This window comes from Oryzias latipes, chromosome 19 (genome assembly GCF_002234675.1).
Source record: "Oryzias latipes chromosome 19, ASM223467v1".
Lineage (NCBI taxonomy): Eukaryota > Metazoa > Chordata > Actinopteri > Beloniformes > Adrianichthyidae > Oryzias > Oryzias latipes.
In genome coordinates this window covers 19,045,573-19,059,995 of record NC_019877.2, presented here as the reverse complement: position 1 = coordinate 19,059,995, position 14,423 = coordinate 19,045,573, and the positions used below count along the sequence as shown (strand labels likewise).

General features: G+C 36.3%; 1 protein-coding gene across 1 annotated transcript; it reads right to left on the bottom strand.

The window, feature by feature from the left end:
* Positions 1–606: 606 nt before the first annotated feature.
* cdk5rap3 (CDK5 regulatory subunit associated protein 3) lies at positions 607–12,729 on the bottom strand. The gene is made up of 14 exons (XM_004080647.3): positions 12,564–12,729; positions 12,255–12,300; positions 11,994–12,125; positions 9,692–9,792; positions 9,528–9,576; positions 9,146–9,324; positions 8,929–9,065; positions 8,545–8,689; positions 7,888–7,980; positions 7,066–7,147; positions 6,886–6,974; positions 3,964–4,169; positions 938–1,109; positions 607–743 (listed from the first exon to the last, which is right to left on the bottom strand). Exons 1-14 carry the CDS (start codon positions 12,567–12,569, stop codon positions 678–680), a joined length of 1,503 nt encoding a protein of 500 aa, XP_004080695.1. The 5' UTR covers positions 12,570–12,729; the 3' UTR covers positions 607–677.
* Positions 12,730–14,423: the final 1,694 nt, after the last annotated feature.

Below are 14,423 nucleotides of genomic sequence, written 5' to 3'. Positions count from 1 at the left end.
AAATACACATTTTAATAATATTTGAAATGTGTCCTTCCTTCCAGCGAAAAAAATATATAAGGAATATAAAAAGAGGCTGAAATGTTTTTTTCTTCAAACTTACATATATGTATGTATGTATATATGTATATCTTATTTTACTTTCTATGGTTAAAATACAGTATGTCAAATAAAAATAAAGTAGGCAATGCCTTAAATAACAGCTTTAAAATAACACCATCATATACTTTCACAAATGCCTGCTAAAAATAATGCTTAAATGTGAAACAAGTTGTATTTCTGTTAGACAATGTAAGTAATTTGTCAGTGCGTAGCAAAAAGCAGTCTATTAAAGAGTACTACAAGTATACTTAATTTATACTAAGTCAGGCAGTATGCTCAAAGTTTATTTTTTATATACTATCTATATATGGTAAATTTGAATGTCAAATTTAGTCCGAAGAAGCATTGTTAGTATCCTTCCTACACTAGATGTAATGGTCAATAGTAGACTTGCTTATACTTTCACTCAGGTATACTTAATAAAACAATCTTTAAATGTACTACTTTTTTGCTAAGGTAAGAAACTGTTTTACATTAATCATTCACTCACAAATCAACAAGAAGGATAATTACAAAACATTTTTTATTTGTCCTTTCAATTATGAGAAATATTTTTGAAACATTTGCAATATTAATTATACATTAACCCCCATCAGGTTGACAGGTCTGTTGTGGTATCTCTTTGAAATGTCAGCTTCAATCTGCAAAGACAAAAAACAGACACAATAATTGACAAAAAATACTTATTATAATTGATGAGTCTTTGGGATGCTAAAAGTGCATCACACTTAAAAAATAAAAAGAGAAAGTGGATAGAGATTAAGAGTCTCAGTGTTGATGCTTTAATGCAACCCTCTCATCTGGAAAGTACCAACTCCAAAAAGTAACACAATACCAGTTTCTGGAGTTCCCGGGTGCGTAGTGCCAGCAGGTCGACACGGGGTTCAAGTCTGGACTGCTCCTCTAAGGCTTCCTGCCTCTTCTCAACCATTGTGGAAGCTTTAAGCACCAGAATGTCTGCCTGCTTCAGCTTCTGTCTCAGCATATCTGACACACGTTCAACATACCTAAACAGAAACAAAAAGATAAAATGATAATTTATTGGTCAAGTGTTCAAAATGAAAGCGACAAAGTTCATCAAAAACACAGAAGAATACAAGATCTTAAAAGTACAGCATAGGATTCACAATTATTTTCACATTAGAGTGATTTACAGTACTAAGACTAGGTTTGAGGCATCAACAGAGTAAAAAAATGAAACCAAAATTATGAAAAAAAGATAAATGAAATTGATGCAAAATATTTTTACAATAAAGACTTCCTGAGCAGTTTTTAATAACTTTTATAACACAGAAGGGAGTCATGCGTTATGACTGACTGTCAGAGTGTGTCCAGTTTGAATAGGAGGACGGAGACAGTAAACACCATTGTGTGGTTACTATCAAATCAAATCCATCTTTATTTATAAAAAAGTGCTTCTCATGCCTTGCACAACACTTACAACAAAAAAGATACACAATATTACAATAAAAACCCACCCTTCATCCTTCCCACTCCCCTCCGTTAACACATATGACCCCACACACAATGAATACTCATAAATGTAACTTCTAAAAAAAACTCAAGGCTTGGCTCTGCTGTTAAACTCCAGCCACCCACGCAAGGGCGACAACCGTGGCAACAACCACCGACCAAGCCAGCAAGTCCTGGTAGAAAGGATCCCCACAAGAAACTGGGGCTAAAATCACAATAAGATGCTTAAATTAAATACATGAAATGTTTAAAAAAAAACAACATAAAATTGACAATAAGATTAGATGCGTATGATAAAATTAAATACATCAATAATAGAACAAATACACAGATAAGATCAACTAAAAGCAAAATGAAAAAGGTGGCTCTTAAGCCTCTTCTTAAAAACCTCTACAGATTCTCTGGCAGGCTGTTCTAGAGGTGAGGACCATAACGGCAGAACGAAGCCTCACCGTGTGTTTTGGTCCTCACCTTAGGAACAACTAAGCGGCCAGTGGCAGAGGACCGCCGGATTCGCGAGGGTTCATATCTAAAAAGCATTTTGGTTAAATAAGAAAAAAAGGCCCAAGACCATAAAAAACCTTTATAAACCATTAAAACAATCTTGAAATCAATTCTATAATGCACAGGGAGCCAATGCAGCGATTTTAAAACGGGTATGATATGTTCCCGGCCCTGGTTCTCGTCAGAACTCGTGCCGCAGAGTTCTGCAATAATTGTAAATTTGAAATGGACTTTTTGGGTAAACCAGAGAGCAGGCCATTACAATAATCTAAACGCCTGAAGGTCAAATCATGCAGCAGCACCTCTGTGCTGGCAAGAGAGAGGAATGGGCGGACTCTGGCAATGTTTTTAAGATAATAAAATCCTGTCTTAACGACACTTAATGTGTTGGATAAAATTGAGCTCAGAGTCAAAAAGTACAGCCAGGTTTCTCACACAATGAGAAGGTTGAAAATTCTGAAGATGTGGTAAAATCATCTCTCTCTTGTCTTCAGAACCGATGATTAAAATTTCCGTTTTGTCTGGTTGAGCTGTAGGAAGTTTTCTGCCACCCACGACTTCATATCTAAAATACAATGTATTTCCTTAGCCTTTCAGAGTAAACCATGACAACAGTTGGGCTGAGTCAAAGATGTGTGGGAGATGATCTAACTGTGTCTGCTCAGAAAAATAAAACACTGTCACTCTTACAAAAGCAGTGAAATATAAGGGTTTTTCATGATAAAGTCTATTAAGAGAGTACCTTTAGTATCAAAATCTAATATTATTGATGAAAAATAATTAAAAAAAAACTTTCTTTTGTATTTAAGGACTTATATCATGCTAAATCAACTTTTTTGAGCTTTTAAGTGTATTACAAAGTTCATTCCTCATGAAAAACAACCCCAAAGTGGTATTTTGATCCGTGCATGCATTTCTAAGTATTCCTCTAAAAACCTGCTCTCTCAGCAAAGCTCCTCTCAATCCACAAAAACAAGTGGGTTCTCACATTGTGATGTAGATAAGTGAGAACAGCCCCTTCCAGGAAGAGTCTGTGCTGTCAGCACCGCCCCTAGGCTAACATAGACAACGACCTCTTCTGTGGAACTAGCGGTGATCGGCAAAACGCTTTCATTTCATTTGTGAAATATTTACATCCAACTTTGCAAAAGTTCAGTTGTTTATTTCGTGGGCGAAACGCTGCTGAGGCTGGCTCTAAGTTGATGTCATGAAATGGGCGGGGCAAAAGGCGGTGCCTCAGAGATTGAGGCGTCTTACTTCTGGGTAGGAATATTATCTGCCAAAATAACTTGTAATTCATTAAAAAAAATCATTCTTTAGTGTGCCAAAGGTAATATATGATCGTATATATAATTTAGTTTACTCTGAAAGGCTTAAGAACAGCATGATATAGGCCCCTTTACAGTTAATTTCACAATTTATTAGTCTAATAACCCCAAAAGCATCTTAATTTAAATGTTTCAACTAACAATAATTTTAAAAATGTAAATGAAAATGTAAATGTCTATAAAAACACAAATATTTACCTTCAAAATTATATGTTTTTTCAAAACAAAATATTATTAAAAATGACAACTATATTTAATACTGGCTAATTATAAAATGGGATGTGTAACGATTCAGTGACAAAAGTCCAAAATGATATTTAGGAATAATAAAATTCGCTGAATCTTTCAATGAAAAGCCCATTCTGAAAATAGTAACACTTTCTTTTTACATATTGCAATTTTGTTGTTACCAGTTGCTTTATACCTGGTTTGTACCATAAATTGTGCATAAAATAACAAAAGCTAACTTTCAAGTCTTATTCTTAAATGAATAAGAATGATTAATCGCATCAACATCTGACCCTATCAAACGCAGTTTGAACACGGTGTTGCATACCGCGGTGACGCCTGGATCATGAAGAGGTGCTGCATCCGGAGAGAGGTGAGTCGGCCGAGGAGGTCCTGCACCCCTGACAGCATTTCCTGGACGTGTTGGTGGGTCTGGTTCTGAATGACAGAGGGGGCCAACTGGAACTGGCTCATCGATACCACATCGCCTTCCTCTCCCATCTCAACAATGCGCTGAGTTAGGAATGCCTCCAGCTGCAACAGCAGACAAGAAAGAAGTCAGTAGTTGGCGATGAGCTGTACTTGTTTGTTGTTTGTTATTCTCAAATCCATGAAAGACTGGAGCAACCTTGTATGTACATCGATTTTATTGTATTTATTTACTATGCATGCTCGATAATCTAAAAATTTTGAATTAAAAATTCTGGATTAGGTTGATGAAATGCTTCCATAATCTTGTCTTGAATAAGATTCTCTACTGAATGAGCTCAAACAAACAAACAAAAACTCCTTGCATTCACTTAAAAAACAGTTGTCCATGTAGAATCTTATTCATTCAGGCGGATTCCATTGTATTTGGAATAAAGAAAGCTTTATGGACAAGAGGTCAACAAACCTTTTCTGTTTTTCACCTCAGTTGTCTTACAGACCATCTTATCTAACCTGAAGCATGTGAGGAAGAACTGCTTCTGATTGAACCTTTCCATTTAATCCTTACAAGCTGGAACCTGAGTACAGCCAGTGAACATTCAGTCAGACCGCCAAGGTGCTGCAGCAACAGCTGAAGTCTGTCCTGAAGGACCTGGTTCTCAATGGCCACCAGCAAACCAGCAAGGTTCCCAAACATGCTAATAATCAAACATGCCGTCGCTTAAGCAGTTCTGTTGCTTTTTTTAAATGAAGCACTGCTTAATTTGATTTTCAGGTTTAATTAGTGCCTTCTTCCAAACATTGATTTATCTTTGGAATAGTTACTAAACAATCTACGGTAATCTTCACCTTCATTTGTTACAACACTCCAAGGATCTTTTTCCCTCACTAACCCCTATATTGAGCTGCCTCTGTTATGTCCTGAACAATGTCAAACCACAGCTGCTCCCCTTCTACATGTCAGACAGGCTGCAGTTTCCCCCCTACATTTGGTCTATTACCTTTACTTTAAAACAAATCTACTTTTTCCCTAAATGATCATATAATAGAATCGATAAGCCTTACTACATCCATAGCAACTGTAAATTGTAGCTATGGCTACAGGAAACTGCATTTATGGTGCATCAGAGCTACTACCTGTTAACACTAAATCCGGTTATGGATCAAGTTAGAGGTAAAGGTTTGAAGCTCCCTCATCTGAAGACAGTAAATTTATTTGCTTCCCTGGTTTAGGGCAGGTTTAAAGTCTAATGCTGCCCCTTTTACCTCTTTTACTCTCTTACCACAAGCTTCAGGCGGTGCACTACATAAAATCAATATATTACACCAACATTGCAAATATAACTTCTAAATTGGTCCAGTCCATTTGAATGTTTTTAACACATTAAAGACCCACTCTGATGAAAATTGTGTTTTTGGTGTTTTTAACATGTTCTGGCATTTTTCTGAAGATGGAGGACTTATATTAAGAACATTAAGCTTAAATTGTACTTCTGAGTACAATTTAAACTTTATTCATTGTGCACCAGGAGCAGATGAAAAAACCCTATTTGAAAAGAGCTTATTTGTGACGTAGGAAATACGCTTGGTAGGCGAGAAGCTCCCTGCTTCGCTTTTATTCAGATGCCCTGTGTAGTTTAATTCGACATTGTTTCTGCAGAGCCGCAGGAGTTCTTTAGAAATTGACTAGCGGGAATCTTGACACGACGCAACCCTGCCCCCCAACCCCACCACCACCATCACCACGTTGCTCTCTGTTTATGTGCTCTCCCTCTAGCTTACAGCCCCTCACACCCCCAACCAAATGTTACAGGTGCAACAAAAATGGTGATCAAACATAGAAAACAAAGACGTACATGGATCTAATCGTACACAAGTGGATGTTTAAGAATTTGTCTAAAAAGTACATCATCATAATTAAAAGACCACTGGGAACAGACCAAAAGATGATAATAGAGGGTCTGTAAACGAATGTTGTGATCTTATAACTTCTTTTGTGATACTGTTAAAATAATTATAAAGCATATGGAGTACTTGTAATTAAATATTCAAACATGGAATATAATTTAATATATGGTTTTGAGATGGGTCACGGGGCCGCTGGAGCCTATCCCGGCCACTTGTGGGCGAAGGTAGGGGGCACCCTGGATAGGTCGCCAGTGTTGCAGGGTAGAGTGTCCACAATCACACACCCCACATACTCTCACATTCACACCTAGGGACAATTTAGATTAACCAATGAAGCATGTTTTTGGACGGTGGGAGAAAGCCAGAGTCCCCGGAGAAAACCCACGCATGCACGGGGAGAACATGCAAACTCCACACAGAAAGGCCCCCCCATTGATGTTCTGGTTTGGGTCCCCCAGCAGGGACTTGAACCAGGGGCCTTCCTGCTGTGAGGCAAAGGCGCTAACCACTGCGCCACCGTGCAGGCCTTAATTCTAGTTATTTCAAGTTATTAATTTTTTATTTTTAGTTATTAAAAAGCATACAAAAAAAACGCAATTCTAGTTATTTTCTCTAATCTGTCACATTAACTATCAACCTATTATTTATAAGGAATTTATTTTTCTTGATTAAAATTTTTTAAATATTGAAACATTTACTGAAATTTTATTATTGTGCACACTCCTCGTTCTTTTTTCCAGCTACACTCTTAAGTCAATCATTACCCCTAACATTAAATCGCTCATTTGTTCTTTTTTTGGGGAATTAGCCATTAAATTGTTTGCAAGCCTTCTCCTGCGCGACTCAGGAGTTTGGTTTGGTCACAAAGGAAATGAGCGAGATGTGAATCGCGTGGATCTGGGAGCCTGTTTACCTCCATCAGCTCATCAATGAACTGACTGCGTGACTGAGAGTTTTCCAGCACACCGAGCGCATCCTCTCCCCTCGCCACACCCTCGGGACCTAAAAAATGACACACTCATTACTCGAGTCCAGGCCATTCATAGTGTGAGCATGGGACAGAATTTGATGTGGAGTTCTTTCATTGACGTACAGTCTGTCCCTATGTCAACGATTTCAATTTCTATGGGAGCTCCCTCTGTGTCCCCCCAGTCGATGGCGCCTGTTGCTGCGTCCTGATGAAGGAGACAGAAGACCGGCTGCTCTATTCAAGCTTTTATCGCACACAGACATCAAAGTGGATAGAAAATAGATTCGCTTGGGTTTTATTTCCAACAGATCAGTGTTGATAATAGTGCACCAAAACCAGGTCTACATTAGAAATAAACAATAACTCTAAAGCCAACTTCAGGTCTTATTTGTCTTTATGTTTATTTACAATACATCCATGTTTAAATTACATTTTAGGAAGGTAAAAACTATAACAGTATCTGATTAATATGAATAATATAAATAACAACAGAATGACAGATATTTTATGCTTAAATACAAATGAGTTATGATTTTATTCTTTTCATTTGGTTTTTTTATTTGATAGAATAAAACATTGAAATGATTTCTAATAGAGAAAAACGTCAGTTCTTGCAGTCTTAAGAATATTAGAAAAATGAAAAAGTGATCTAGTGAAAACTAGTGACCTTTTGAATTGCATTGTGTACACAGAAAGAGTCCAAAAAGGGGTTAAAAATGTGTTTCCTTCAATGTTACTCAATTTCCCCCACAATGTTCAGTTTTTCAAAAACTGTTTAATTCAGTTAGTAAGAAAAGAAAAAGAGGAATCAGAAGAATGAGCAGCAATGTAGTGTCTCACATTCTAATTTTTTTACTGCTTAAATAGAAAAATGCTAAACTTATCACACTTTTTGTGTTTATTGTATTGAATAGATGATCATTTCTAACACTGCATGAGTCTTACCTCTGTAGTCGGCTCCAGACTGATTCCCCAGTCTGTGATGCCAGCATCCACAACTGAGTTACCTTCTGCTTTTCCAAAGTTGCCCCAGTCAATCTACAGCAGATTTTAAAAACAGGGTGCAGCACTGTGGTTCATAAAAGCACCTCAAACTTCTCCACAACACCTAGTAATAAAGTAATGTTACATGCATGAGGAGATCTCATTTTTGAAGGAACTTTCAGAATTTCAAAACCTTCAACTTTTTTCTAACTGTAATGATATGAAAGATTCTTTATAAAAAAAAAAAGGAGAGAAAATGCCACAGAATTTACAAACAATGGGATGTGTGAGGCTGGGCAAAAAAACAACCCCAATTCATTTTGAATCTTAAAAAACTAAAAATGGATAAATGCATGAATTTACAGTTCTTTAAAATACTAGCATTTATTTTTGTTGTATAATAAACCTCTTTCAGCTAATTATTAATATGATCATCAGACATTTTTTCTTCAGAAAGTTCCACTTTTCTTCTGCTTAAATCAAAGTTTTTTCCTCTTTCTAACAAAGTAGTAAGCTGAATGAGGAATTTGTGTATGAAAATGAAATGGTTTTAGCATTCTGGCAGCTGTAGTCAGGTGTTTAAAATGTCTGTGATGCTACAGAGATGTTGAAACCAACCGCATCCTCTGAGAGGGTCTCAGGACTTGTTTCCCCCATCGATGGCCTTTCCACGGAGGACGGGGCTGTCCCGGTTCTCCACTCATAAAATGTTGCGTGCCCTCTCTTTTGTACAAAGGTCAGCAAGGGCAGGACAGGTTCAGACCTGGAAGACACAACATGGGATCTTATGGGACCGAGGACACCACCACTGCGGTGCTTTTACAGACTCATCGTTTTATTTGAATGCTTTAATTAATGGAATTAACCAGTGGAACTATTTGTGGCTTAATACTCAATTTTACTGAACAGAACAGCTGCACGGAAGGTACGTAGTGTGTATTTTATATTGATGAAGTGCAAAAATGTCCCTTATGAATACAGTGGCTTTCATTTCACACTCACCAGTCACACAAAAAGTGTGTAAAGGCAGTGTAAAGCTTAATCGTTTCCTCTAACTTTGCTGCATCCCTGCCAACTTCCTCCAGAACCGCTGGCAAGTCCTTCACCAGAGCTTGAAGCTCTCGTGCTACACTGTCACCCTGTCGATGGAAAAACAACAAAGAAACTGTCTTGACAAAAAGACCGATCCAAATTTGTTAGCGATTTCTCTGGGACTTACAGAGATGCCGTACTGTCTGCAGGCAGCGTAGTAGCGCTCCCTCAGTTCCGCTGCAGAGCTCTGGCACTCCACCTCCCGCCTGCTGAGCTCCTGCTGCAGCTGCTGAGCTTTAGCCAGCTGCTTCTTCAGAGCTGGACCTTCATAGCTCACATTACGAATCAGCAGGCTGGCCACCTCCGCTGGGACACAAAAACAAAACCCACACAAAAACAAATCAACAGTACTTCGATTTTCTCTCTGCTGGAGATGAAATCTTTCTCCAAATTTCAGATTTTTGAACTGTAAGAATTTACCATCAACTGCATTCAATTTACCTCAAGTTGACTTTGGTATTTCTAATTTTACATTACCATGACATCAATAACTGATCGGTCAAACTCACCCAAATAAACATTGTCTGCTTCATAAAGGGACACAATTTCCTGCCAGTCCTGAAACAACCAAAAAACATTCCTCCCTAAACTTTTCAAACAACAAAACTTACAAATAAGAAAAAAAAAGAACTTTTGGAAAAAGCTCGACTGCAGCTTGTGTGACTCCTCCCACCTTCATCCTTTGAGAAGAGTATCGTCCGAAGATGTTCTTTGATGAAGCTTCAGTTCCTTTCAGGATCTCAACGATCCTCAAACAGTGAAAGTAGTGAATGTCTGCAAATTCAAAACAACAAAACACAACAAGGCGGTGATCTTTAAACGACAATTATTTGAATTTGTTTAACAGAAAGAACACGTTCATGAACATTTAATGATACCTCATAAATGCAAACATGACTGTTAGAATTTAGTTCCCAGGAGGTTTTAAGTGGTATTAAATATAAAAGTAAGAATATATTTTGCTCTTGTAGTTATGTTAAATGTTTAAAATATCCCAATATATAATACAGAACACAAGAATTCTTTACAATAAAAATCTAAACATGAAAAAATTTACAAAAGAAACTTCATTATATTAATTTAATTTTAGAATTAAAAAAACCTTTTCCCCCCACAAAATCTACAGTCTAAACAGAAAAGCTACAAACCAATTTTTTGCCCTTTTTTCCTTAAAAATAAAAACATTTTTAGCTTAAACTTAACAATCCTACAATTCTGCTGAGAAGATGGAATGCTGACTGATTAGTCATTAAAAATAAAATGATAATACAAAAAAATGCATGGAAATTATTACTTTTAAAATGTGTTTATTCATTTATACTACATTTACCCTTATCACTATATAATTTCCTGAAAATTAGAGAAATATTTTACAAATACAGTGGGAGCAACATCACCATATGCAGCATCATTTTCAAAATGTAGAATTTGAGTAAAATCAAGTACAAACCACAAAGTAAACAAGAAATAACATGAATTAAAGACTTAAAAAATAATTTCTTTTTTGGAGAAAATGTTCGATAAAATGAAGGAACATTTTGCACAAAAAGAAAGTCTGCATTTCTCCTCCAGATCAGCTACTTAAGGATGGACTTGATTGATTATTAAAACTATTTCTGTGTCTGAAACTGACATTGTGCTGCTAATATTTCCATGCATTTATGCATTAAAGATCAACATTAGCCACCTCAGCATTTTGTTGATATTTTTACATGATTTTTTGCTTCATATTGATGAAAACAGTATCTATCTATATATCCTGTATAAAGACAAACTAAGAAAAAACATATTTTAAGAAGCCATTTAACCATTGCTTCAGTCAACAGAAGAATCTGACTACGGTGATAAAAATAACATATGTATCATCACTATAATGCATCTTCAACATCTTCATCTTAACTCCATGATGTCTTCCAGGGATAATACTCATAGAAAACCAGAACATTTACATAAAACATTAATTAAATGTAAATGCAAATTCTTTTCTTTTCATTTTTAAGTTTTTCTATGACTAACTATTGGCAGAAAAAAATAAACATTTCTGACAAAAAAGATGGATCATTGACCCTTTGAGAGACGCCAGATCTGATTACTTATAGGGATACAGTGATGGAGCTGTTCAGATCCAAGAACATGAAAACCTTTCGTAACAACAGGCTAATTACACTCCTGCAATAAGAAGATGTGATGTAACACAGTGGTTAACACACCTTTAAATAGACCTAACCCCCTCCTTTGATTTTTTTAAGAATTACGTTTTAAAGTCCCATTCCAGTCATCTTTGGATCTATTTTCAAAGTGTTACTAGTTGTCTTTTAATTATGATTATGCCGTTTTTAGCAAAAAACAAAAAAAAAAAAACCTGCGTTATTTTCTAGGACAGTTTCTGCAGAACGGCAGTAGTTTATTAGAAATCCCCCCTCTGAGTTGTGGGCGGACCAAGCCTGCCCCAACTTCCCAACAACCCTCTGTTTACACTCTCTCCTGTCAGCTTACAGCCCCTCAAACCCACAATCTAACATTATCGGTGCAACAAAAATGGCGAGCAAAATTGGAACTACCCAGCTGTACAGTTTTGAGCCATATGCCAGATACGACGAGGAAAACAAGACCTACATGGATCTATTTGTCTACAGCTGGATGCATCAGAAGGGAGCGGAGCAGGGACCTTGTGGCTTGCCGTAGTGCCTTCTACGTCGCTCCTACAAGCTTTTTCTACTGCATTTTTTGTGTCTGCTCCTGATTTTCAACAATTTGAATGAAGAAATACTCACAAAAACAATCTTAAGCTTAATTTACTTTATAAATGTCCTCCATCATGAGAAAAATGGCACAAGAACATGTTAAAAACCACACCATAGATGTGGGTTTTTGAGTATTTGTCAGAGCTGGAGTTATATGGTTTATGCATGTTATCCCTAATTCTACAGATACCCATAGACTATGCTGGTGATCTTGAGCTGTGAGATACCCACAGGATCCAGAGAGCAGCTGCTTGATCTCCTCGTTCTCTGGCATGTCTTGGATGGCAGCATTGATCTTCTCTCTTATGGTTTTCACTGCACTCTGCCATTTAACACTGCAGTGACGCCGATCGAGCAGCCAATCTGCAACCAAAAATAATCATGGTTTTATTCCCTAAAGAGACGTCTGCAGCAAAGTGACACTGGTTCGAGACCAGCAGAACGTGTCAGGATGCTGAGGACTATTTGGGACGTGTGTTCTTTTTATATTACCCAATAGCTTGTTGGTTTGTATGTCGATGGGAAGGTTTTGAATGTTCTGAAAAGAAAGAAAACTGTCAGATTTGTATTTTAAACTTTATCCTTCTTTCAAAAAACTGTCAAATACAGAGAACTGCAATAACAACAACATTAATAATTATATTAATAATAGCAACAAGCAATTAACTTCATAATTTTTTCCATTTAAAACGATGCTTCTTAAAAGTTTATCATCAGTAAGTTCAACAGCTAATCAGATCATGCTAGCTCCGAGCTCCTTTTTTTAACCACCAGAGTAAGAAAACATGTCTTTAACCTCACCTCCATCGTTCCTTTATCTCTCTTAAACAAGGGTACCTCCAATTTTTAACCGCTGCATTGGTTTAAAAATATCTAGACTAAGGTGTTTGCTGCGGCACTACAGATTTTACGGTTTGTGACAGAGTCCAGCTCTCTCTGTGTTTATGACACGTTAAGAGAATTACAACCAATGGGAAGAAGCAATGTTGGAGAGGGAACTAGTTCTGACCAATCACGTTTGACTATGCTACGCACTGCAGTTTCTTGGAGATTTGAGGATTTAATTCAACAACGAGACAACGCCAACAGAGGGCGACACAAAACAAGACAGAAGTTTTATGCCAAGTTAAGTTCAATTATTTGGTTTCATTTTAAACAGTTGAAGCACAAACAAATATGTGTTTATAAATTTCACCTATAAGGCCATTCTCGGCAAACTACCTCAATATCTGTGCCGTCTTCTTTCTCCTGTTAACAACATATATAACTCTCATTCCTCACTCAAATTGCTTCTTTATGTCCCTAGATTCCTCAGTGAACTTGGAAAAACAGCCTTTTCCATTGCTGCTCCGCTTTCCTGGAATAATATTCAAAAGTCTCTGCATTTAAGTGACCTTATTCCATTGAATTGTTTTAAAGCAAAACTTTCTGAGCTTTTAAAAGAAACATGCACATGTCACCCTTGACCTATCTGTACCACTTTTTAATTAATCCTATTAGTCATTGCCCTACTGTTCATTTCAATTTAAATTGCATCTGTATTTTGTAATGTATTTTATTTCAGTTGTTTTTTAACTATTTATTTTGTATGCCCTTTGGCCCAAGTCTTCCTTGAAAAAGAGATGCAGTCTCAATGGAATTTCCTGGTAAAATAAAATAAAATGAAAATAAAATGAAATTTAAAGCAATGTTAAAGACCAGTTTCTTGCTTTAATTTTTATGTGAAAGATAATTATTTGTGTTGTATTTGAGTATATGTTTTATCATTTTTTATTTTGTAAGGTAATTGCACAATTATAATCATATCTATTGTTTTAAATATAATGTTAAAGTAATAATTTGATTTCATATGCTTTGCAAGAGACAGAAAAAACAAACACAAATTAGATGCCTAAAGAAGTGCATTGTTTTTTTATTACTTTCTTTGCAAGCTTTTGGGTTGCAAATTTAGTTGATGTAATATAATGTAAAGGCAGTTGATTTTTATAATCTTTTGAATTAATATGTTTAGTGCAAAAATGTAGAAAAATCGTATCCGTGCAAAAACAACCTCAAAGGGTTCCTGAATTATCAGCTCAGACTGTGAAAATGATACATTTAGCTTTCATAAGCATATTTTCACAAAACTGTTAAAGTTCGATATACTTTTTGAATCATTAGATTTGAAATTTCTATCAGAATTTTCAAAGTGTTCTCATATAAAAAAAAACCCAACAAACTCTCTTTTTCTTACCTGTTTTACGTTGTATCATAGCTATATTTTGCAGTGTTTCTCCCCATTTTTTTTGCTTAGCATCTTCTGCTCTTGTGTCAAGGCAGCTTTAACAGTACAGACACTTTCTATATCTATTGAATTCATTTTTATAAATACTGACCTTCAAACCTGTATAGCAGCTGAAGAGTGTCTCTCAGCCAGGTGACCCAATTTTAGTTCATTTGAATAGGGATCAAACTTGCAAAGTAACCATCCAATCACAGGCTCTGTAAAATGTCATGCAAAACCGCTTCATGCCCTTTTGTTTAACGCCATCTTTAAACTCCTATGAAGGAGGAAACTTGAAAACAAAGGTGACTTTATCTTGCAGCCAAATCCACAAAGATGATAACACTTGTTTTAATAAGATATTGATGAAAAGATTAAAATTGCCATTTACAAAAGCA